Here is a 27,388-nt window from a genome sequence, read left to right as displayed (position 1 = left end):
ATCCAGGTCCAGAGCCGGTCTTAGGTGAGTTTAGACACAAATACTGGATCCTGCATGGCGGAGTATACATTAAGCATGTCAGAAATGGAGAACAAGTCCTCTTATTTCGAAGATGGCAGAATTGCCCCCTCATGACTACAGCTGTACAAACCAGGTTTTTGGTCCACTGGTACAGACTATTTCGGCCCATTCACTATTAATATAGACAGACGCACAGAGAAACACTGGGGCACCATGTTCAAATTTATGACAACACGTTACATACATTTTGATATGTTAGAGAGCATGGTCAAGTCAAGTCACAGAAAACAAAGGGCCGAAGAATAGTAAGTGTCCTCGCCACATAAAGTGCATCGTGTGCAACCTGGTGCAAACAGTGCAATGACAACACAAGACAGTACAGGACAGTGCAAGACAACACAAGACATTGTAAGACAAATACACAAAACACAAAATAGCGCCGCCAGTAAACCTGTTGTATATTGCACACTGCGGTGTGTAAAAGAGAGTGTGGGCATGAGATACTGGCACAAACTTTAGAGGAGGTGCCACTAAACTCCAGAAGGCCTCTGCAGAGTTAGAGGTTCCACTTAAAAACCACCTAGCTGGTCAGAAAATTACCTTCTAATTTAACCCTCCAAATGCTCCACATTTTGGAATAAACTGGGAACAAGAAATATTCAGGTAGTCTTGGGCAATCTAACAGTGACTAAACCAGTCTTGCATAAAGTACTATTGGAAGTGGAGGGAATAATCAACTCTAAGCCACTTGGATGTTGCCGACCCAGACCTTGTCACATAAAATCTATTGCTAATAAGTCATTGTGATGCATCACTCCCACAAGCAATCTACTCATCTAGTGATCTATTAGGGAGACTGTGATGGCAACACAGCCCGATTCTAGCTGATCACTTTTGGGTTAATCATTTGCCATTATCTACTAAGCTCATATCGTAATGATACACAGTTTCCCCAAGCATTGTGGCCTATAGGCAGAGTAATTAAAACATATGCAGAAGTAGATATTAGACAAAAGGGCAAAATTATCTTTGGCCTGTTGCCCGGTTAGTTAAGTTGCCATCATGGAAGGATGAGGAAGAAAATAACTGATACTGAGACTTTCCGATTTAACTACGAACTTAGATACAGGTAGTCCCCGACTTATGATAAAAATGCTTCACGATGACACCATCAGAACTTAAAAATATCATGTCAGGAGATGGCATGGCCTACCTAAAGTCTTTTTAAATTCTAAAGAATTTTGTATGTACAGTATGGGCTAGCATACTGTAATTTGTTAATATTTTAACAAATTGCAGTACAAAATTTAGCAAAACAGAGCAATTTACAGTACCATAATGTATAAACTTTAACACAAGGCAGGAGATGCATACAACCTGGCAACATTCCAATGTATCATATAGCATATGTTTGCCTGCTGCACGAAAATGTTCATTTTTTTTACAATTTTATCATAGGTTTATCTTCATAGTAAGATCTAGGGTTAGGGTTAGGGGACTACCCCTACTAAATTTGGTGGCGGCAATGTAGGAAAGCCCTTCTGTTTAATTATATTTTCACTTCACCACTAGAGGTGGTGTGTCTTTCACATACAGTATCTTTTCACTCTTGTTCACATTCACCTTTCCATTTAAGAACATGTGCTTTATATACATTGCACAAGCAAGGCCACGGTGAGCATCAAATCTTTGAAGCTGTGTGCGTTCGTGAAGAAAATACCACACAAACAATTCAACACCTACGCACATAAATACCCATATACCTTTGTACCTACTTACTTGCTCACAGACATGACCTGTATCAATGTACCCACCTCATCAATATAGTTGTGTGAAAAAAACTCTTCAAGCGCTTACTCTCTAAAGGGAGTCACCTGTCTTCAAGGACTACCTGAACCTTCCAGAGGCAACGCATCTTCATACAAACTAATATTGCAGAAGAAACAGTAAAAAGAGCAACATTATTTCTCCAGTGTTGCATGCGAGCCTTTGTAGAACTTGCTGAATACAAATTGATTGCTCTAATAACATTCTCTTTTAGCTAGAATCGTTGTCATGCAGAATCCAAGACCTGTGCATAACTTCTTAACTTCTGGCTAGAATTTCTAAAGACATTTATAAGCATTATGTAAGGAATGAAATAGCACAATGCATGCTGTTAAAGGAAAATAACCACTGACGGTTATTACAGGGTTATATTGTATATCTTTTTTTTAACAATAAGAGTCTTGACTTTTTTCTTTCTGGTTTTTTTTTTTTTGCTCTTACATCCTAGTGATTTGCAAACAATTTAAGATTTTGTATTTTTACTTTTGCTATACGTGCGTACATTTTCCAAGCATCTGGTGCCGTACCAGCGTATTTTTATTTTGGCAAAACTTTACTTTTAATTTGTAAATTAGACTTTTTATTCAATAACATATCAGTAATGATCCTTGATACTTTCAAATAAATTATAAATTGTGTTCAATAATAATGTTCTATTATTGTAAGCTCAAATGCAAAAAGAGTACTTTTACTGAGTAATATTTAAGCAGGGGATTTTGTATTTACCCAAGTTCAGGAATAGTGGATGATCTAGCACTGAATATACTAAATATAATAGTCATTTTTTCCATTAGCCTTTAGCCAATGCAGAGTCTCTTGTACCTTTATAACTTCTTCCATGAATGTTAAAGAGATTTCTGAAACTAAACATGTAATCATATTAATGAATAATTGATTGCACATTTTTTTAATCCAGTTATTATTAACCCTAAATTATGTGAAGCATTTGCCATACAAGCTGCTCGCATTCATATAATTTTAATAATTTCAAAGCAAATATTCCTGCAAACAAATGTTTCTAAAACTGTAACATTCAGAAAACATCATATAAATCAGAACTATATGATAACTTTGCTCTGTCCTGTTCTTTTTGTTGCAGTTTTTTCATGTCATGAATTGTCTTGTCCTGTATTTATAGTAGAATATATATATATATATATATATATATATATATATATATATATATATATATATATATATATATATACTGTAGAGTACTCAAAGCATGTCCTATGAACAAAAATGCAAAAAATGTCTGTCATACTGTGCTCTCCTTAGTTCATTTTGTTTTCTTGCAATACCAAACAGGAGCACCAGACAAAAAAAAAAAAATCATTCAAATCCTGCAAAAAAATTTAGGTGTTACCTAACGTCTAGATTCCAGACAAAAAATTATTGCCTCAATTCCACACATTCGATACTTAACTGATTATTTACCTCTGAAATGATATGCATGGCTGTTTATTAACCTTTTTGCATGCTGCTCATGCAGTGCTTATTCTTTATTTTGTTCACACTGAGAATGGAGATTTATGCTGTATTGTCTTAGAGGAAACGTCAAATTGCAACAAATAGCCCACTGAATGTCTCTTGTTGAGAACATTAGGGGAAAACTAGCTTTATTATGTTGCATGTCATAATAATAGTCTACATGGCTCATGACAAGTTCACCCACCCCTCCATTTTCAAAAGTCATTAGAAACCAATCAGCTCAAAGAGTTTAGTTGAACTCTCATTAAGAGCCAATCAGTCAAGTGTGTTTAGTCGCGCCACCCACGGACTGTGCTGAATGTGGAGTCTGATTGTTCATTGCTCCATCAGTCTTTACTCTTTTAAAAAGTAGGTAAGAGAACAATGTGGCCCCACCACATCATAAATGTTATATTGCAAGCCTGTATGTACATATATGTCATTGCATATCTGTAAACATATGGACTGTAAAATAGGTTTTCAGCTATAAGGTATGAGTCATGACCTACAAGTCAATGACGGTTATGTTTTTTTTGTTCATGCAGTTTCAATTTCTGAAAAAAGTAGTAGACATCCATATATATAGTAATATATAATAGTAAATTCTTTCCATGAGTAAATTCTGATTGCATGACATTCCTTATGAGTTGAACATATAATATTGATTGATAGTAAAATTTTGTCTTTTATATAGTCCTGTGTTGCGTGTTTTTTGGGATTGTAAGTTTTATTCCAATACCAATTTTTGTTACATTGTGTGCTGATTATTTTCTGGTTTGTTTGTTTTGTGGCTAGTTATTCTGCCACAGAGAATGCATTGTTTTAATACTGCTTTGTATTCATCCTTTGTAATGAAGAAATTATGTACAGTTTAAGTATGAAAGGCATGCACTGATTCACCTGTTGTATGTGGTGTAAATAAAGATACAGGGTAAAATCTGAGTGTAGTTTTGAGCTGGAGCATTTTCCAGAGAGAGTATTTTGGACATTGTGACCAGGTTCGAAGGGATTATTCTGGGATTGCACAAAGTGTATTTATTCTTGTATTACCCCTCTTTTTTTTGGAAGCGGATACCCCGCTTGCATGCACCTCAGCAAAGGTGTAGTTGCACCCCTGCTGTTACAGATGCAGTATATTTATCTGTGACAGCGTAGCAGATCACTCAAATAAAGTACAACACTGCTCAGCTCATAAGCTTTATTATTTAATTGCTGGTGTAAGTGGCATATCTATAATTAGTTTTAATTATTGTTTATAAATAATTTTTAGAGGTAAACCATAAGTGATCCTTAAGATATTGTTATGTGTTATTAAGGTATTACCGTACATACCAAAAGTATAAAATATAATATTAATGGCATCACCATACCAACAAGGAAATCCACCATTTTTTTGTGTTTTTCGAAGTATACTGAATACTGTGTCTTGCTTAAATATGATGGTGTTTTAGTGCCACGTAATATTTTGAAAAAAAAGTTCAACTTCTGAGAATAAAGTCGTAGCAAAGCGAAGTGGAAATATTTTAAGAATAGAGCAAAAATTACAAAAATATAGTAGTAGCAGGACCCTGGCTGAATCACTGGCGACATCTGAGACGTTGAGCATGCCGGTGTTCACCTCCACAAGGGTCAATTTCTTTGATCATCATCCTCATACTCTCCTGAGAAACAACATATCCTCTTTAAATAGCATGCAAATGTAACCATCAATATCCTTCAGATTGCACAAAAGAGGCAATTTCCTCAATGTCTGTCTAATTTTTTTTTTCTAAATAACTTAAGTTTCCTACATAACCATTGCAGTGTCCATTTAATAAATATAACTTCGTACTGATGCGCAAAAAGACCAAGAATTTCCTTCGGATTTCCTAAATCCTAACCTTAAAAACGATGAAACCAAATTCTGTACATTCATTTTATGCAAAACAGTGCAACTTAAAATATTACCACCTAATCTCGTATTGGTTTGACTTTATTCTCAAAATATTTTTACTTTATTCTCAAAATTTTGACTTTACTCTCGAAATATTTCTACTTTAATCTTTTTTTTTTTTTTTTTTAAAGGCACTAAAACACTTTCATACTTAAGAGATGTGGTTTTTATGATTTTTAATAACACCTTGATGATGGGTTCCCCTTTGATTCTGGTTCCTCTCAAGGTTTCTTCCTCATACCATTTAAGGGAGTTTTTCTTTGCCATAGTCACCCCAGACTTTCTCACTGGGAATAAATACACATAGTTCATTTATTTGAATTTTTGTTCTATAATTCTCACATTCTGTAAAGCTGCTTTGAGATAACGTCCACTGTAAAAAGCTCTATAGAAATAAACAAACAAACAAACAAAAAAGATGTATACTACTTGGCAAAAGAAAGTGGGCGATGGCAAAAGAGCTAAATATTAGGCTTTAAGAACAAGTCAGTGTTCAGGAAATTAGCAAAGGTACAATAGTGCTAAAGGTAAAAAAAAAAAATGAAAATACTGTATGTAAAATTCTAACTAACGTGTCTGAGTGAACAAAGATCTTATTAGATGTTTTTCTTTTTTTTAAGATGCTGATAACAAGCTCGTAAATAAAACCAGGATTGATAGCACAGGAAATTATTTATAGCATTTTGTTGCTAATTTTATGAACAATGATTTGTTGTTAACACTATTATTAATATTTTACCATTTTAGGCTTGGCCTATTTTATTTGCCCAAGAGTGTAGTTAGAGAAAAGATGGGAGTCTTTTCAGCACACACATACACACATACACACATTTGAACACTGAAAAACCCCCAAGAAGCTGGGAGACCTTGCATTGTTCATCAGTATTCCTGTGGCTGCTACGCACTCACACACACAGAGCCCAGCTGCGGGACCTCACACTGTTCATTTGTATTCTTGTGACTGGTTGAGCTGCACTCAATGCGAGACCGCCCCTCCATTCCCTCTGCACCAGCAGCCCACACCTTTCTAACAAGAACACTCACCACATACAAGGTGGCAGGCCTCTTCTTCCATCCTATATAGATGAAATCACTCTAGACAATTCGCGGGCCTCTCATTTGCCCTTTCTCTGTTCCAGATACGGACCACAGAAGCAGCAGTTCCTTCTACCGAGTAATTGTTCCGGCAGTATAATTGCACTTTAACAAAAGACAGCAAAATGACGAGCTGTTAACATAATGAGCAGCTCTGATGCCTCCTCCAGCGATCACTTTTCTTCTAACCTGGTCCACAAGGGTATGCAGGTGACAGAGTCTTTATATTTTTTTCCCTCACTTTGTGTAAACCTAAAGACTTAATTTCTCCTTTTTTCTTTATTACTCATGCTTAATGATTTTGTCTTAAAATAAACTTATTTTGTTTCGGAAAAAGCCAGTGCAAAATGTTCATTCAGAAATCTCACTGATAAAGGGCAGATTTATATGTAAAGCGTAATTGAGCTGAACAATGAAACAACAGATCCAAGCATAAAATAACTATTCTATAAATATTCATTAGAACTATATAAGGAACACATACCAGATACCCGTCATGTTTAAGGGAGCATTAATACCTGCTGTACCATCATGCTGCATGTTTTTTTGCACACTGTTTTTTTCAAATTGGCAGACTAATATTTGGTGAAGCATCTGCAGGAGAGAATAACAGCACTGAGCCTTTGCCTGTAATGTCTAACAAGGTTGATGACACTTGTAGAGAGCATTTTGAACAATCCTCCATGCAGAACATTTTATGCTCTTTTATATTCTTAGCTTTGTGCACTTGGGTGCCCCTTTTCATTTCTGACCACAGATTTTCAATAAAGTTTAAAAGCAGAGACTGAAATAGTCATGCTGATTTCTATGTGCCTTCAACCACTTTTCTGCTGATATGGGTGTATGTGTATAAGCCTTATCTTGTTAAAACATTCATCTTTTGCCAACTCATAACCACCTATAAGAGTTAAAACATCCTCTTACTTAGAGGCATTTAATATGCTAATAATCTCAAAAGAGCCTGGATCACTAGCCACAAAATATCCTCAAAGCATCAGTGATCCACATCCATAATTAACAGTGGTTGTGCAAGCATTTATTTGTATTTGAGCCACTGACAATCACCAAGCATTGTATTTTGACCGAAAAGAACCCCAAAAACCTGTCATCTTTGGGTAACTGTTCAACACCGTTACTATCCTCCACATTGTGGAGGTTGGGTAGTACACTCATGCACCCAATTCCAGCCAAAATTTGCAATGTTCCAAACAAATGACTACAGATAAGACATAAAGACATTTGCATTTCTGCTTATTTTTAACTTCTATTGTAGTTTTTTTGTTACTTATCAGATAAAAAAAATACTACTGCTAATGCTACTTAAGTTCTACAAGGTAATGGATGGCCGAGGTATTTTATATTTGGCCCATTTTATCACAAAATCAATTTTGCAAATGTATTAAAACGGAAAAAACTTAAATATTACATTTATTATTACATAAGTAATCAGACCACTTAGAGATTACAGCCTCAAGTCTTTTTGGATCTGATGCAACAACCTTAGAATATCTGTATTTTCTGCCATTCATCTCTGCAGGTCCTCTCACACTCTGTCAGGTTGGGGACCATTAGTAGACAGCCATTTTCTGTTTTCTCCAGAGATGTTTGACTGGGGTCAAGTCTGGGTTCTGGCTGAACCACTCCTTACAAACTCCTGTATTGTCTTGACAGTGTGCTAAGGGTCATTGTCCTGTTGAAAGTAGAATCAGCTGTCTGAAGATACCTCTGCATTTTGCTGCATTCAGCTGTCCATCTACCCCAGTGCCTTCTGCTAATATAACACCCCAAAAACCTGAAGCTACCACACCCATACTAAACCTTGGGAATGGTATGCGTATTCGATGAGCGGTGCCTGGTTTGTTCCACACATGATGAAATTTCAAAATGGAATTTGTCTTGCACTAAAGTGAGGTTTCTGGACTGCCACTCTGCCATAAAACCCAAATAGTGTTGCAATAGTAGTTGACCTCCAGCAAGTTTATCCCATCTCCACACATGATCTCTAGCGCTCAAGCAAAATAACTTTGACTTATCTCCCCTGACTGCTCAGATTATCCTTTGTGACCAGCTCTAGATAGAGTCCTGGTTGTTCTAAAAATTCTTCCATTTTAGAATTTTACAGGGCACTCTGTTAGTAAAAACATTTAATGCAGCAGAAGGTTTGCAGCCTTCCCCAGATCTGTGTCTCGACACTATCCTGTCTTTAAAATCTGCAGCCAATCTATTTGGCCTGTTTTTTTTTTTTTTTTTTACTATGATGTGCATTTTCAATTGTGTGCGTTTCCATTTCATGGGCAATCAATTGAATTTGCCCACTAAATGGTCAGAGAAATGAAAAACACCAGCTACATTGCACACTGATATATATATATATATATATATATATATATATATATATATATATATATATATATATATATATATATATATATATGGTTTTGCTTAGTTATTTTGCATATGCAAGAATGAAAGGGAAAGTTTATAGGACTGTGGTGAGACCTGCCATGTTGTATGGATTAGAGACAGTGGCATTGAATAAAAGGCAGGAGGCAGAGCTGGAGGTAGCAGAGCTAAAGATGTTAAGGTTTTCGTTGGGAGTGACGAGGATGGACAAGATTAGAAATGAGTTTATTAGAGGGACAGCACATGTAGGATGTTTTGGTGACAAGGTGAGGGAGGCGAGATTGAGATGGTTTGGACATGTGCAGAGAAGGGACATGAATTATATTGGTAGAAGAATGCTGGAGATGGAGCCACCAGGTGGGAGGAAAAGAGGAAGGCCAAGTAGGAGGTTCCTGGATGTGGTGAGGGAAGACATGCAGGTAATTGGTATGAAAGAGGCAGATGTAGAGGACAGGGTGGTATGGAGACGGATGATCCGCTGTGGCGACCCCTAATGGGAGCAGCCGAAAGAAGAAGAAGAAGAAAATTTTGCATATATAGTGTATTTTTTTGCCCAATGAAAAAACTAGTGTATATACTGTAAGTATCAATGGATTACCATCTGGCATAAAATGTTCTACCTAAAATAACTAACTAAATAAATACATTCTATATATAACCATTTAATTGGATTTTTGTGGTAAAAGTTACATGTAAAATACACATGCACCTCAAACACAGAGGGGATGTAGTCTATTGTATAAGAAAGCAGAGGTTAATTAGCAGTTGGATGGAGTTAGCAGAATGTGGGCAGAGTAGAGAAGGGGGAGGAAAGACGTTGTCTTCATTAAACATGGTGAGATATGAATTCATATTCCAGCTCACAAAATGTATGGCTAAAATAATTATTTAATGCTCAAAAGATTACAATACTAAGTACAGTAAACATTATTATCATTATAGTAACATGATATCAAAATCACTGGTGGAAAAAGTACTGATAATATTACTTATGAGAAAATATATAATGTCTAAAGCCTAGTGCTCACTAAAAAGTTGAAGTACCCAGCCAAAAAGGCACATAATATGTAAATAAACTGTGTTAAAAATGTTAATGTAGTTTTAAATATTTTAATTTGAAAGAAGCTTTTATTACATACGTGTTTATAAGTGTTATAAACTACACCATTTTGCCTGGAAACAGCATTTAATCTAATGTAGGTTTGCTGGTCATGTGCATGACTAATGCTGCATATTTTGATAATGAATTAAATTATTCAGAAGTAAAAATATATATTAAAGAGCCAATAATAACTTAATTAAACATTTTCAATTAACATTAGTGAATTAACAAAACTTGCCTCAACATGCATTTTTTAATTAGACAGACTTCTTGTCTAATTAAACCAATTAATTAAAAATACAAACTATTTAATTAAGAATACAAGTATTCCATTTCAATTTTCAAACCAAGTTTTTAATGCCCAAAAAATTATATTAATTAAGTATAGTATCTAAGCCCTTTTATTAACATCTGTCTAAAGTGATGTGCTTTTAGATAGCTGTTTAGAGAGCACAGAAATTTACATCTGGCATTTTGAATGGGTCTCCAGTGACCACTTGTGATTGGATTTTATACATCATACAGTATGCACTGGAGGAAGACTGACATTTATTACATCAGTCTTCCATTGCATTTGTTTCCAGGCAGAAATGTCCTGCAAATAATATTGGAATGGCCTCAAACAAAATGAACTTGAGAGCTATCACTTTTTTTTGCCATGCTAAAGGGCGGACACAGTCTGGCTGCTTGTTTTGAGTGATTTTTTGTCTTATGTTTGTTTAACTGTGTTCAAGATGATATCACTAACCGAAAGTTGACAGATTTCTCCAGCCCATCTACACTTCAAGAGACACATCTTTTTCTTTGCCTTTGAGCAGAACCAAGTATTTCAATGTATTTCTAACATTCAAACATTATTAAATCTATAATTCCCCTTTGCCTCTCTCAACTTTGCAATATATCTTACAACAGATATAACTCTATTTATCATAGACACACTGTTTGCCCTTATACTGTGCTATTTTGTAAAATGTATTACATTTAATTCAGATTATTTGCTTTAAAAAAAACAAGATCTTGGCCTATTTTTAAACTAGCCCAATCAGGGAACCCTGCTATTAACTGTCCGGCCTGCTCCTCCTCCTCCATTGAAAATGTTTAGAATGTGAACAGTGGACAAATAACATTTTCTAATTCTGATTTATATTTGCAGTTGTTGTAGTTGTATTTTAACCTACATTAAATAATTGATCAATCATTGGTGTTTTAAAATATGTAATTCAAATTTCATCTGAAATGTATTGGATTTGTAAATTAAGACTTTACATACATAGATTAATATCTGTTTAATAGATTGTATAAATGAGGGTCTCTGCCAAACCTGCCCCTATGGACAAACCATGACCGTGCAAATGTTTTGATCTACTAACCAAATGTATACATCAGTGTGAAATGAGGCAACAAAGTAAGCTACAAAAGCATTAGCTTTTATCTGCTGGCAACACCTGTAGCCATTAGCCTTATGTGGGAAGATTTTAACATTCAGTGTGATTTCCAATCAGTCTCACAATCATTATGCATTTTCCAGCTAGGGAAATGACCCAGTTGCTTTAGCTGGTCCTTTGTTATTGTTTTGGATGCATAGAGATTTGCATTCACACTTCTGGGTTCACACTCAAAAAGTTTTGTAGTCATATGAGTCCCAGAGCATCTATAAAAGTTTTTTGATGGGCAATGCATACCTGATAAACACTGGCACTGTCCATAGTGCTGTCCCAGTATATACATTAATGCTAGATGTGAACAGGTTCAAAGCACAATTACTCAGGCATTTTGCACCCCTGGTTACAAACAGAAATACATTTGTATTTGGAATGCATTTATCCTGGCCAGTTATTAGATTTAGTCATAAATGCATTTATTGCAAATATAAATTTATACTCATTGAACTTGGGCTGCCATTCTAACAGAGGTGTCTGCAAAAAGTGGCAAAGAATAAGGCAAACTAAAATTCACATATCACTAAAATTAAATCAATAGATGTTATCTGTGCATGTAAAGTGATATGAACTAAAGCTAAATGGCAACTTTAGAGCCTTGAAAGCTGTTGCTTGCAGTTAATTGATTGTTGTAGCTAATGTCACCATTGATTTTCATCAATTAGATCAGGGGAATTTTTATATTAATAAATTCATCAATGTAAAACTCTCCTCCCATGGTTCGATGTGCAGTTTTTTTTTTATTTGCCAATTGACAAGGCTATATTTTATCCAATAGACCAGCAACAAAATCTTTGAAACCATCTAAGTGGAACATGTACTATGTTTATGTCGTGCTTGTAGAAAGAGTAATTCATATGTTTACACATCTCATAAGTTTAAAGGTCACAGAGTTGGAACAACATTTTACTGCTATAATAAGTGACAAACCACGTGTGTGTGTGTTTAAGTATTATGAAATAAAACATGTGTGTATCACTGATTAGACAAGGTGTGCCTGGGGTGGTCGAACAGGTTTTGGGCTCCAGCCTCTCATGGCTGTAAACTGCAGCCCATCCCCAGACAAACTGCTTTACCTTGAAGCAAAACATTTCACCCACATATGCTTAAGTGGTACAAATGTGGCTTAAAGAGAGCTTTGACACCTTCTGTGTGTTAAGATTGCAGGATAGGATAAGCACTAATTAATCTTTCCAATGTGCATGGGAAAAAACAGGAAATGATGTACAGGCAACTATGAAAGCTGTGTACATAGAGCAAATAAAGGGTTTTACTACTTATATTGTAACGGTCTCATATGCCACCTCGAACACCGTGTGAACAAGAGATCGTGCATGCACACACCTGTTTTCATGATGAGGACACTTACATAACCTGTTATTACAATTCCATGTTGCATATAGAGTAATGCAGCAAGTTTCTCATGCTTTTTCTAAAGAACAGGGCTATCATTATGCAGGATTCTTTTCTGGCCACTGTTCAAATACACCTCATGTGTAAAAATCAATTGTCTAATTTTAATTTTGAGAAAATAAAAGTTTAATTGAGTCTGAGGTTGGATTCCCTTTACCTAAAAATGCAGTGTACCCTTTCAAAAGAATTTCCTTCCACTGAGACTGAAATATCTGACGCCATCTTTCAGAATTTCTGAATCTCAGCATCTTAAAATGTAGACACTAATAGCTGCGTTCCATCTTTAATGGAGCTAAATTATAGGTTACAACAAATAATTCATATTTTTTTTCCAGCTCGGTTTAAATAGGTTAACTTGTCTTGGACTCAGAAACATAATAAGGAGTGGAGAACAGACAGGACTAATGGTTTTGGGTGCTCCAGATCAGAATGAGTTCACTATTAAGATTTAGGCCAAATGACGTTTGCTTGTTATTAGGGAGGGACAGTGTTCATTAGAAGTCCTTGGAAAGATGGACCTGAACTTTAAGATGATGCATATAAGTGCAGGGGGGCTACATCTTTACCTGCTTCTCCTGTGTGACGCCGCGCAGCCTTTCAGCGCCATCGCCGTTTAATGACGGGGGTAATGTGCCGTGATGGAGGCTATTAAACATCACGGCAGGTAATTATAACACACAAACATAATCACATTAGAGTGTCGGCCGATCCGTCTTACAGCACGCGTTGCGCGCGCGCCTCAGTTGCGCTGAACGAGCGAGCAAGGTTATTTCTAGACAACTTTCTAAACTCCGATGATCTTCTGCCATTGGCGTGAAAGGAAGAAGAAAAACGACTCAGAAGGTATAAGCATGCGGTGCACGTGTGTGATTTCTAAGAAACGCACGGCGCGGGAATCGTGGTTCTCTGCAATCTGCTGCAGATGTTTGCGCACCTCATCACCGAATAAAGATATACACTCACCTATTACAGCCAGCTGGAGCAAATAGAGTCTGATCGGGTCCATTTTCCACACAGCCATGAGTCTGAGAGAGGAGAGAGTTTTAGACTTCAGTTATCACTCGTCACCACCGTGGATCAAACTTATAGACGGAGTGCAGCGGCTTTCAGCGCTGCTTTAACAGTCCGGAACGAGCAGCGACCCAAAGCGCGCGCCAGATGCAGAAACAATCACGGATCATGGTTTTCTCCAGCAAATAGCTGTGACGCTGGATGAAAGAAAATAGTTGCGCAAAAAAAACAAATAAATAAATAAATTAAAAAATGCGTAGCGTTGCAGTCCCAACCGGCTCTCACCACACGATTTCACAAAATCGGAATCAGTTTGCTTTGCCAACACATACAGGCACTCACACATACACGCACACACACACACACACACACACACAGCTATCAGGTCATGATGCGCAGAGCGCGAAGTGTCGTATCCTGGACTTGAGATTGGTGGTATGTGTATGTGTGTGTGCGCGTGCGTGCGAGTGTGTGCGCGCAAGAAAGTGTCAGAGGAGGGAAAAGGGATCAAAACACCAGATTAAATACAATCTATCAATGTATCTTATTTGCATCATACATTTGAATTTTACACTGTTGAGAAGTGAAAAGCATTCACCTGAAATCCCGATGTAACATTCTATAAGATTACAATATAAATACATTATACATCCACACAAAACCCTGTGTGTGTATATATATATATATATATATATATATATATATATATATATATATATATATATATATATACAGTATTTTGTGTGGATGTATATTGTATATATTATATACATCGTCCCTGAGTATTGAATCAGTTTTAGGCTTCCTTTTGCTCCAGTGATCAATCCCAAACGGATGCTCCAAATTAAAAAAAGAAATATTCATAACGCAGAGCCTGAAAAGTGTGCTCTCACAACACTCACCCTCACTGTAAATAAGTCATGAGCGACATTTCCACATTTCCATTTCATTTGGCAAATCTTTAATCTGTCTCACTCTCATACACACATGTGCTGTGAGTGTGTGTGTGCTTGCTGCGGGTCTGTAAAAAATGTTCAAGAGGAAAAAAGAGAACTGGGCAGCGTTTGAGAAACACGAGTGCAAAAGGCACATGTGCCTTGGATCTGTTTATCACTTTGTTAGCGAATGTGTAGTGAAAACAAGGAGTTAGACATTTGTATGAATGAATGAATGTGTGTGTGTGTGTGTGTGTGTGTGTGTGTGTGTGTGTGTGTGTGTGTGTGTGTGTGTGTGAGTGAGTGAAAGAGAGGCAGAGATAGATTGGATGTGTATGCGTGAGACAGAGAGAGGGAGAGAAAAGACAAGAACAGTAAGGAGAGACAGACATACAGACAGTGTGTGTGTGTGTGTGTGTGTGTGTGTGTGTGTGTGTGTGTGTGTGTGTGTGTGTGTGTGTGCATGGGTGCGTGGGTGTGTGTGAGTAAAGAGAAAGATTTTAGATATTTCTATGTCATGTTTCTATATGCCCTTCTCTGTCACACACACACACACGCACACACACACACACACACACACACATGTTATGCATGTATGTATGTATGTATGTATGTATGTATGTGTGTGCGTGTGTGTGCGTGTGTGCGTGGGTGTGTGTGAGTAACAGAGAAAGATTTTTAGATATTTCTATTTCATATTCCTATATGCCCTATATGCCATGGGGCTTTGAGCTGTAGGCTGTTTGCTAATAATCGTGTTATAATGTCACTGCTGCAGTTATGACAGTGTCGTCTACAGGGGAAACTTAGGGGGGAACTGGCAGGAGAGAAAGAAGCATAGTAAGCGAACTCAACCTGGCAGGGGTTTGGCACAGCCTCCTATCTCACAAGCTGCATGTCCGTGGCAACAGGCACACTAACAGCCCATCTGTTGATATAGAGACAGAAAGAGAGAGAGAGAGAGAGAGAGAGAGAGAGAGAGAGATGGTGAGAGGTTTCAAGAGAGCATTGCTGATAATAAATGATTTAAGGTTATTCAAACTCTCAGAATTATTGATCTTATACTTTCAGCGTCTGTGCTCACTGCTGGAGAGTAAAGGCATGTATAATAATGGCTATTATTCATAGAGGTTGGGCAGTACCACTGTAATCACTATTATATTCGAAGCTAAATTTTTGAAGATTTTTTTTTGTTCATAATAAGATAAAACACCTTCTGTACACTGAGCTAGAAGATGCCATCAGAGTAAAAAGTTATTATTAACCTTTTTATTATTTTCAAACTAATTAAGGTATCATATATATACTTTAAATATTACTGGCTGGGTGAGTTTTTGAGCTGTTTTGATGATGCACTGGAGATCATTCCTGTCCTCTGAGCAATTAGTACATGTGAGTACATCACTGTGCAGTGTGTAATTATGGACTCCAGTGCACTAGTAGAAGCTTAGAAGTAGCTACTGGGAGAACTGTGCTTTACTTAGACTTCTTAGGAACTGTAGACTGCACCAATTTTTTTACTCATGTTGCTCATGGGATGGTGAGCACTGCATTTTTGTTTTCCAAAATCCAGGATTAGTGTTCTTTGGTTTTCTTGGAGTTGAGAACTGGGTTGTATTAAGACTAGATTCTTCAGCTCTTAGTTTCATCCCTGTATATTCACTTTAGAGATTATTCCTATGATGACTATGTCATCTGTAAACTGTAATATGATGTTGAATTGTAGAAAGGCAAACAAGGCTATTGAGCCAGGGGACAAAAATTGAAATAATATAGTGTTCCTGGTATTCTGTGAGTAGCCTCAAGTATTCGTAACTCACAGTGCATGCTGTTCAGTGGTGTAAGAATTAGCAAGAATTTTGTAATTCCCAAAACTCTCACTCAAGCATATTTCTCTTGGTCTAGCTCTTTGGCATGGATCTGGCTAGTGAGCATGTAGCTCTATGAATAAGACTCCAAAATAAGATGGGAGTAAGCTTTACCTTTTGCCATCAAACCTTTAAATAAAGATTGTAGATATAAATGTAGAAACTTTCAAATACAGTAGACCATATGCGGTGTTTGAACAACGTTTTGGCATATTTGCAAAAGATCTATCTAGCAAAGTAAAATGAACGTTGAGATGACAAATCATTTACTCGTAATTTGGTTAAATATGATGCTTAAAGGTGACCTTATATCTTGATTGATAGTGATTCAAGTTACAAATATTCACTAAAAGATGAGAAATCCTAAAAACTTTTACATTTACAGAACATTCGAATGTTCGAGAGTTTGCATATTAGCAAAGGAAAATGTACTCTGAGATGACAAAGCTGTTTAAAAAAACATAAAAACATTATCTGTAAAACATGATGTATTTTGTTGACAGTACATCTTATAATGATCAAAATTACTTAAAATGTTTTTTTTTATATAGAAGGCGGGAAATAGTTAATTTACTTATAACTGCAGTCACGGCAAAACTAAGATATTTATTAAATTAAAACCGATTAAATTATAAAAATAGTTTATATTTAAGTTTAAATTATTTATAGAGATGCATTTATAGAGATATTTATTCATTTGGCAGATCTACGTCCATTTATGCCTAAGATAAGCACAAGACCTCTCATATTACTCTTTAGGAAAATATCAATGTTGAATAGTCCCATGAGCAAATTCTACATTAACATCTATGTGACACTATTTTTACATAGTTTCTTTTTCCATAACTCAACATCAGGTATCTCATATATTATTTTGTTCTTTAATGTATCATGAATAAACTTTCTTTCGGCTTCTCCCATTCAGGGTCGCCACAGCGGATCCTCCGCATGTTTGATTTGGCAAATGTTTGGCACACGCTGGATGCCCTTCCTAACACAACCCTCCCTTTTATCCGGGCTTGAGACCGGCACTGAGAGTGGCTGGGGTTGGAGTGACTGAACCCGGGCGGCAGCGGTGAGAGCGGGAGATGTAACTACAGGGGGGCCGAAAGGGGAATTGTGGTACTGTATTCAGGTGTGTCAGAGAAGTATGTGATGGTGGTGCAGGACATGTATGAGGACAGTGTGTCAGCAGTGAAGTGTGCAGTAGGAACTACAGACTGGTTCAAGGTGGAGGTTGGACTGCATCAAGGATCGCCTCTGAGCCCTTTCCTGTTTGCAGTGGTGATGGACAGATTGACGGATGAGGTCAGACAGGGGTCTCCATGGACTATGATGTTTGCGGATGATATTGTTATTTGTGGTAAGAGTAGGGAGCAGGTTGAGAAGAGCCTAGAGAGGTGAAGGTACATGCTGGAGAGAGAGGGGAATGAAAGTCAGTAGGAATAAGACAGAGTACATGTGTGTGAATAAGAGGGAGGACAGTGGAATTGTGCAGGGAGAAGAGGTGGAGAAGGTGGAAGAGTTCAGATACCCGGGGTCAACAGTGCAAAGTAATGAAGAGTGTATTAGAGAAGTGAAGAAAAAAATGCAGGCAGGGTGGAGTGGGTGGAGAAGAGTGACAGGAGTGATTTGTGATAGAAGGGTATCTACAAGAGTGAAACGGAAATTTGACAGGACTATGGTGAGACCTGCTATGTTGTATGGCAGGGGTCACCAATCTTTTGAAACTGAGAGCTACTTCTTGGTTACCGATTAATGTGAAGGGCTACAGTTTGATACACACAAGTCGAAATAACACACAAGTTCTGAAATAACAAATTTGCTCAATTTACATTTAATTTTATGTTATTATTAATAATGAATGATATTCATCTATATCTAGTCATCTATATTTTAATATTGTCATTTTCAAATTCACACCAATGCAAGTGTAATTAAAAGTAGATGCAGCTCACTGGTAAGTGGCGCTATAGTGAGATATTTTTAGTAAAGGCCCACAGGCAACTCATGTGGTCCTTGCGGGCGGCCTGGTGCCCGTGGGCACCATGTTGGTGACCTCTGTTGTATGGTTTAGAGACCGTGGCATTTACTAAAAAAAAACAGGAAGTGGAGCCAGAGGTAGTAGAGCTGAAGATGTTGAGATTTTTACTGGGTGTAAAGTGGATGGACAGTATTAGAAACAAGTTTATTAGAGGGATCGTGCATGTAGGAAGTTTTGGAGACAAGGTGAGGGAGGTGAGATTGAGATGGTTTGGACATGTGCAAAGGAGGGACATAGGGAAGGAAAAAAGGTACGCTAAGGAGGAGGTTTATGGACGTGGTAAGAGAAGATATGCAATGTGTATTTGAAAGAGGCAGAAGTAGAGGACAGGGGGGTATGGAGACGGATGATCTTTACCAAACTGTTACCATGAGGCTGGAGTCACGCAATTGTAGGACGTCTTTAGATGTGCTATAATAAAATTTTGCATTCACTTGAACTTGGAAACCCAAACTTTTTCCAGCATGGCAGTGCCCCTGTGCACAAAGTGAGCTCAACGATGATGTGGTTTACATGCTTTGGAGAGGAAGATCTTGAGTGGCCTGCTGATCCCTGCTGAACACCTTTGGGGTGAATTGGAACACTGACTGCACCCTAGGCCTCCTCACTTACATCAGTACCTGCCTTTTGTCAAGTCAAGTCAAGTCAAGTCAAGTCAAGTCAAGTCAAGTCAAGAAGCTTTTATTGTCATTTCAAACATATATAGCTGAAGCATTACACAGTAAAATGAAACAATGTTCCTTTTGAAACCTGGTGCTACATACAACATCAGTCACAGAGAACAGAAAACACAGGGATAAGGACCAGTAAGTGTCCTCGCAACATAAAGTGCAAAATAAAAAATAGCACAGTAACAAAAAAAACAGTAACAAAAAGTGTAAACAAAATGTTGTGCAAAGAGCAATAGCAGCAATCCAGAAAAGATGTGCAAGAATGGCATGTAAACACTTTATGGTAATGAAGTGATGTAATGTGTGAGTGGTACTGAAGACATGGGTGTGCGAAGTGAGTACGAGTGTGTGTGTTGAGTCCGGGTTGTACAGATCAATCACACAGTTTTGTGTGTGTGTGTGTGTGTGTGTGTGTGTGTGTGTGTGTGTGTGTGAGTTCAGTTCTGTGTTGAGAAGCCTGATGGCTTGAGGGAAGAAGCTGTTACACAGTCTGTAAGTGACGGCCCGAATGCTTTAGAACCGCTTCCCTGATGGCAGGAGAGTATGTGTGGGGTGTGTGGGGTCGTCCACAATGCTATTAGATTTGCGATGCAGCGTGTGGTGTAAATGTCCCTGATAGAGGGGAGAGAGACTCCAATGATCTTTACATCTGGCCTTACTATCCTTTGTAGGGTCTTGTGATCCGAGACGGTGCAGTTCCCAAACCAGGCAGTGATGCAGCTGCTCAAGATGCTTTCAATGGTCCCTCTGTAGAACATGGTCAGGATGGGGGGAGGGAAATGCGCTTTCCTTAGCCTTCTCAGGAAGTAGAGACGCTGCTGGGCTTTCTTGGTGATGGAGCTGGTGTTAAGTGACCAGGTGAGGTTATCCGCCAGATAAGCACCAAGAAATTTGGTGCCCTTGACGATCTCCACGGAGGATCCGTCGATGATCAGTGGAGAATGGCCACTCTGTGCTCTCCTGAAGTCAACAACCATCTCTCTCGTTTTGTCAACGTTCAGAGATAGGTTGTTGGCTCCACACCAGGCTGTTAACCATTGCACCTACTTTCTGTATGCTGACTCGTCATTCTTGCTGATGAGACCCACCACGGTCATGTCATCGGCAAACTTGATGATGTAATTTGAGCTGTGCATTGTTACACAGTCGTTAGCAGCAAAGTAAACAGCAGTGGATTGAGCACACAGCCCTGAGGTGCCATAGTGCTCAGTGTGGTGATGCTGGAGATGCTGTTTCTGATCCAGACTGACTAAAGTCTCCCAAGCAGGAAGTCTAGGATCCAGTTACAGAGGGAGGTGTTCAGGCCCAATAGGCTCAGCTTTTCAATTAGGTGCTGAGGGATGATCGTGTGGAATGCTGGGCTGAAATCTATATACAGCTTTCGTACATAAGAGTCCTTGTTGTCTAGATGGGTGAGGGCCAGAGGAAGGTTTTGTGGAGATGGCATCATCTGTGGAGCACTGCATGGGGTCCAGTGAGGGTGGAAGCTTTGTCTTGACGTGCCTAATGACGAGCCTCTCGAAACACTTCGTTACGATGGATGTGAGTGCAACGGGACGATAGTCATTAAGGCATGAGACAGACTTCTTCTAGACTTCTTCAGCACGGGAACAATGGTCATCGTCTTGAGGCACGTAGGAACAATGGCGCTGCTCAGGGGGATGTTGAGGATGTCGGTGAAGACATCCACTAGCTGTTGTGCACATTCCTTGAGCACTCTGCCAGGAATGTTGTCTGGTCCAGCAGACTTCCGTGGATTAACTCTGCATAGAGTTTTTCTCACTTCAGCTGTGGTTAGACACAGCACCTGGTCACTGGGAGGAGGGGTGGTCTTCCTCACCACCATGTTGTTCTGCACCTCGAACCGGGCATAGAAGTCGTTCAGCACATCTGGGAGGGAGGCGTCACGGTCACAAGCAGGTGATGTTGTCTTGAAGTTCGTGATCGCTTGGATGCCCTGCCACATGTGCCGGGTGTCTCCGCTGTCCTGGAAGTGGCTGTGAATTCTCTTGGCATGTGCATTCTTTAAGATTTGCATAGTTGAAATCTCCGACGACAATAAACAATCCGTCAGGGTGTGTGTTTTGTAGTTCACTAATGGTCCCATAGAGTATGCTGAGTGTTTCCTTAGCATTAGCGCTAGGTGGTATGTACACTCTGAGCACAATAGCGGTGGTGAATTCCCGGGGTAAATAAAAAGGTCTGCATCTCACAACCATAAACTCCAACAGCGATGAGCGGTAGGTGGAAAAGAGGACAGAGTTCTTACACCATTCCTCTTTCGCTCAGCCACATCTCAGTGAACACAAAGACGCATCAGTGTCTGTACTCACGCTGAGTACCTTGTTGGAGTCTGATGTAGTCCTATTTATTGTCCAGGGAGCAGACATTTGCCAGAAGTACAGATGGTAGAGCAGGCCAGCTAGGGTTAGCTTTTAGCCTAGCACTAGCCCATGCTCACTTTCCACGCTTCCGCTTCCTCACGAAGCGCTTTCAATTCCCTCTCCTCTGTCCATGCGCCACAGGCGGTGCCAAGGTATGGAGGCCTGGTTCTGAAAGCATGTTGAGGTCGCATAGCTTCTGCCACAGATCATTTTATTGTGTTGTTGGGGTTGTTTCTGAGTATCTTTAGTGTTCGGCGGTGGTACACAGGGACACCGGTTGCTCTGATGTCCATATGTTGTGTAAAGCAGACAACAAAGTGAAAGTAGCAAAGTGCGAGCTACTGCCTCGCCGCCATCTTGAATGCAATGTAATAACCTTGTGGTTAATGAACACAAATATCCATTAGCACACTCCAAAATCTAGAGGGAATATCTTCCCAAAAGAGTGGAGGGAATTATAAGAGCAAATTGGGACTAAATGTGGAATGCAATGCTCAAAAATCACTTACCACACTTGTGAATATATATAATATAGTTATATATTGTATTTCCCTATGAGAACGACTTCTACAAAACATTACATTCTGGGAGAATGCTTTTATCCTCAAAAAGCTGGATGCACACTTGAAATATTTTAGCTATAGTCTTCCTGGAACCAGGAAATATGTGAAATAGAATGGTGAGAAGAACATAGCCCCAAGGGTTTTCTCAAGAGTTCAGATGTTTAAGTGTTTAGAGATCTTCTTGGTTTCAGTGGTCATTGTACTACAAATAGGTGTCTAGCTCCTAAAAGTGTCTCCATTCTATCTATTTTGTCAGCCAGAAGTTCATGGTTGTAATTATTTTGCCCAGAGAGAGCTAACAAGAGAAGAAGGTCACTGGATACAGTTTGAGATGATATCCCTGACATAACCTGACCCTAACCCCTATTTATGAAGCATCATCCTTCTCTATAAATGGCAATGCTGGCTCAGGATGTTTTAGTATACGGGGCTGTAGTGAATGCTTTTTTCAATGACAGACAAGCAAAAATGTTATTACAGTGTGGTGTCCTGCCAGCAGTAATGAACTGAGAAGGGCTACAGAGAAGCAGAAAAGGTCTTAGCTAACAAATTGCCAATTGCTTAAATAAAAAAAAATGTTTAACTGTTGGCAGAAACATTTGTAAATCCTAGACAGTATTTGTTGTGGGCCAGACAGTGACTGCATCATGACATCCATGGACTTTTTCTATGATGGTATTCTGAATAACAACAGGGAAATCACAAGGAGTTTTCCTGTGCCTGAGCTGGCAACTGACTTATCTGCAAAGGTGATAGTAGGACATGTAATGTGTGATTACTAACTATAACTGCTAACTAATTTTAAATGACCACGAAATTTGACAATTTTGTTTCCATGATTAATCACTGCATTTTCTCATTTAAGGTGCGAATTGACCTTCATAGTATGTTTGATACCGCACCTTGAAGTAAGTCTGTCTACTGTAAAAGCATTGGCACATTTCTTTACATTGTAGATGTTCTGCTGGGTTGGGTTGTAGAACACATTTGCATGAGCTCAGGGTTTTGACTTTCCTCTTAGTTCAGGGGACTTGCGAATAGGGACTGTTGTCTTATCTCGTTTAACAACTTGTCCAGGCATATGACGAGACCAATGAGTGAATCCAGAGATGAATGGCTGTATTAGAATAACAATTCAGTCTTGTCTTGTTTGACTACCTTATGGGAAAAGTGGAAATGAGGGCTAATGACTAATGACTAAATGACTAATGCATGGGGTTCTAAAATCTAAAACATACTTAGCTGTAGTTCTTGGTCTTTGTTTGAGTGTTATGAGGACATAGACAAACCAGACATGCAAAGCAAATTGATCCAAACATGAAGTATATAGAAACATCAGTCAATGGAAGAAATGAGACTTCAGGTGCATCTGTGCACCAATATCTTTGTAGTGATTATGTTGATTGAGTGCAGGTAAGTCCAAATCTGAAGACTGACAGGGTGGTTGCTAAACATGTGTGCCTAATATGTGTACAGTCATGTGTGTTTTGTAATAAGTTGAATGTCAGACGTTTCTGAGACGTTTGTGTAGATTGTGTGACAGGTGTGTGATGTAAATGAACCAAATGGGGACAGAATGAAAATATAAAAGTGTTGTTTTATCCAGATTTCAAACCCCTTTTACTTACTTACAGACAGGAGAACAAAATACACAGATCATATATTAAACTGCACCGATGAGGTAATAAAAAAATAGATATACTTCATCAGGTGACAGTCGTTATCTACAGTGATTTTTACACAGTTCACTAGTGTTAGCAAACTAGATTGTGTTTGTCAGCATAGGACATGCATAAAGCGTTTTGGGATGCAGATAGATGCAAAAGCCTGCTGATGCAGGCCCACTTAGCAGCATGCTGTAAACCAGCAGAGTATGCTCTCTCTTCGGATACAAACAATCTTTGATGTTCTGTTATGTTGACTGTATTTTTATACAGACACATGTGACAAAGACTAGGTAAATCAGCATAAACAAACATAAGAATAACATCCAGTGCTCTTCATTTGTTCACGTGAGAGACAGTCACCTATATTCTACACATGTGCTCAGTATTTGAAATAACATAATGCTCATAGATCCTAAAAATACACAAATGGCTATTTTATCCCATATGTGAAGAATTATCTATAATCTGCTTTCATGTTTCCTTTTTCTCACTATAACTCTGGAAAAAAATATTGAACAGTGCAGTAGAATGTTTTCCCTGGGTTGAAAACCATCTGCTAAAAAAAAAAACTCACACGCAATTGCAGCTCAAATCAATCTGGCCATTTTCCTCTGACCTCTCTTATCAACAAGGCATTTTTACCCACAGAACTGTCTCTCAATAATTGTTTATTGTTTTTTGCACTATACCAAATGCTGTATGTGAAATTCCCAAGAGATAAGAAGATTATGAAATACTCAAATCAGCCCATCTGGTATCACCAATTATAGAATTAACAAAGTCACAAAGATCACATAATTCACATTCAGATTTTTGATGTGAACATTAGTTGAAGCTTTTGACTGGTATCTGCACTGTCAAGCTAGAACATGAGTGGCTGATTAGAAAAGTGTAAGAATATCCAGGTGTACACGTGTGCCTCGTAAAGAACGATTAGTGTATATCCATAATCAGATTGTGCCTTCTACACATGGACTCCAGTTACAGGGGATGTAGTCATGTATCAGCAGAGTTTGTCACTCCCTACATGGTTTTGTCAGCCCAGGGGTTGCTGCCCTTATTCAGTGAGTATAATGAAATTCCTGAAAGGCTGATGGTATCTCTCCATTAATATTATATTTATCTGTAAGAATCCTAGAGACTTTTTTAGTGATGTCAGCTCTCTAGACTCATTGGGAATGCAAATGAGTAGCATCTTGTGTTGCACCCAATATCAAGAGAGGAGGGGGCAGACAGACACTCAGGAAGTTGGAAAACTCCTACTAGGACAATACCACTTACAATCCCTACTAGTGATTGGTTCAGTCGATTAGTTCATGATGAGGTGAACACAGAAAGACAGAGAAAGTAAATGAAAAGCTTCACCAGTAGAATCCATTCCATTCATTCATAAATTCCATTTATTCAAGCCGTCTGGCGATTAATGTGATGGACAGGAGAACAGCACTGAGAGAGCAGGTAGCATTACTTTGCCAAGTAATGTGCAAGAATGACAAGAATTCTTTTATATTAGATCTTATTTTGAACTGGCTTGTGTTGTGCAAGAATCCAAGGTTGTATTTCCTGCTTCTCTGTTGGCTGGCAAAAGATGACCAGCTAGCAAAAGTAATCCTGGTGTGACAGTTTTTGATACTGCAAAGAAAAATCAAGATTATTATTAGCTGCACTGATTTTATTTGTAACACTACACTTCCATGTCTTACCTTTGTAGAACACATCTTGCAAACAGCATGAGCGTATTGCATATTGGTTCCCCAGGCGATTTAGTGAGTGCTTCTGCATTTTTTGTTCATACAGTATCAGTGCTCCCAAAGTTCAGGAATTGAAACACACATTCTACCTGACAAAATCACATTTTGAGCTGGAATTAAAATAATTTGGCAACAGAAAAAAATGCTTACAATTAAATTAATTAAGAAAATCAGTGAAGAGTGTAATTTGTGCTGAATAGATTTGTTTCACATTTAGCTTATTGAAACATATTAGGTAAAGTCCAAAGAAAATCAATGTTTATGCAAAACTATAAGTGCATAATTACACAATAAGAATAGGGGTAAGTAAATTTTCTGGTTTGATTATTTGATTTTGCAAATTACATATATGTTTATTCCTCCATGGTTGGTAGGTTTTATTCTTAACATAGAGGTTTTCGAGAGTCAGTGCATTTCAATAGGCTTTTTATTACCACCTTTAAATACAAGCACTTGGCCTTAAGCCTTGCGTTCTAATCCTAAGACTTTACAACACTAATCATTGTATAATTTAACAATATGTCTTTTATATTATTTATATGAAAGCAGTTCAGATCCAGGTAATTTAATTACTTAGCATTTTTTTCATGAAATAAAAGTTAATTTTACATCATAAGAAACCATGAAATACCAAACAAAGATTGTATTGTATAATGTGGAAGGGGTTTGTAATTTGATATTTAAATTAAAAAATTCTGCTGATATTTAGTTAATTGAAAAATGTGAAGGATAAGGAGAATGATTGTTCTTTTTAAATGCTCACAGCTTACTTTAATTTATAGCATTATGAAAAAAAAAGAGTAAGAGATAAAAAAGTGGCATTGTTCAGTTAAGATGTTCTATCCTCCATTGACCTCTGTAAAAAGAAAATGTATGTTGATTTTAAAGGGTTATTACTGTTCATTATTTAATGGGGTCTTATCTATGAATTGAATGTATATCTCAAATAGCATTGCATAGTTTTGTGGGTGAACAGCTAAAAATTTCAGTACAATATACTGTGGTTGCATCAACCTGTCAGAGAGAGATGTTGGATTGCTCCTTGTTTGAATATATATAGTTTAAGAATATAGGCTTAAGTTAAAGGTCAGAATTGTGCATTACAGAGAGATGCCAGCCTGCATACACAATTTTCATGCAATTTTCATACAACTCGCTTAATAACCCTTAAGTGTTAAGTAATATCTGAGTTGTGAATACTAATGTATTTCACTATGTATGTGTCTCTCAGTTGGGTATACAAACTATTGTATATTTAATTTGTGTAAGCATATAGAAACTTAAAATAGATGAAACATGGATTAAGCATTTGAAAGGGAAGAAGAAACGTATTGTAGTAATGTTGTATTAGATTAGACTAGATTACATTAAATTACATTAGATTGCATTAGATTAGATTCAACTTTATTGTCATTGTGCAAGGTACATGTACAGAGCTGATGAAATGTAGTCAGCCTCTAACCAGAAGTGCATAAGTGGCCTATTTACAATAAACATCAGTACGTTAAGTAAGGGTATGGGTCATTATGTACAGGGGTGAAAATGAATAATGTACAGAAGGTGCAGAGGATAGGATGTCAAAAAAAAAAAGCTCAATAGCATGATAAACATATGTACATATGAATGGTTACAGCAGTGCAATCATAAATATTAGTTATGGTGCAAAAAATGCAGAGTGAGCAATGCAATAAAGACAAAAATGTGACAATGCAGTGTTGTATTTTTTTATTATAAAATGCCATTATTTGAAGTACATTTTTATCAATAATTGCTATGTTCAGGTTGGTCTAT

The 27,388-nt window shown here is 37.8% G+C and overlaps 1 protein-coding gene across 1 annotated transcript in view; it reads right to left on the bottom strand.

Annotated features, from left to right (window-relative positions):
* The window catches only part of gfra4a (GDNF family receptor alpha 4a), a 108,287-nt gene extending 94,146 nt beyond the window's left edge, over positions 1-14,141 (bottom strand). Inside the window, exon 1 of the mRNA XM_046864056.1 lies at positions 13,667-14,141. Coding sequence (XP_046720012.1) covers positions 13,667-13,724 — 58 coding nt within the window. The 5' untranslated portion in view covers positions 13,725-14,141. The remainder of the gene's footprint in view (positions 1-13,666) is intronic.
* Between the last annotated feature and the right edge of the window lie 13,247 nt (positions 14,142-27,388).

The sequence above is a fragment of the Silurus meridionalis genome, chromosome 2 (genome assembly GCF_014805685.1).
Source record: "Silurus meridionalis isolate SWU-2019-XX chromosome 2, ASM1480568v1, whole genome shotgun sequence".
In the NCBI taxonomy this organism is placed as follows: Eukaryota; Metazoa; Chordata; class Actinopteri; order Siluriformes; family Siluridae; genus Silurus; species Silurus meridionalis.
Note: the sequence above shows the minus strand (reverse complement) of the source record. Positions and strands in the feature narration are given on the sequence as shown.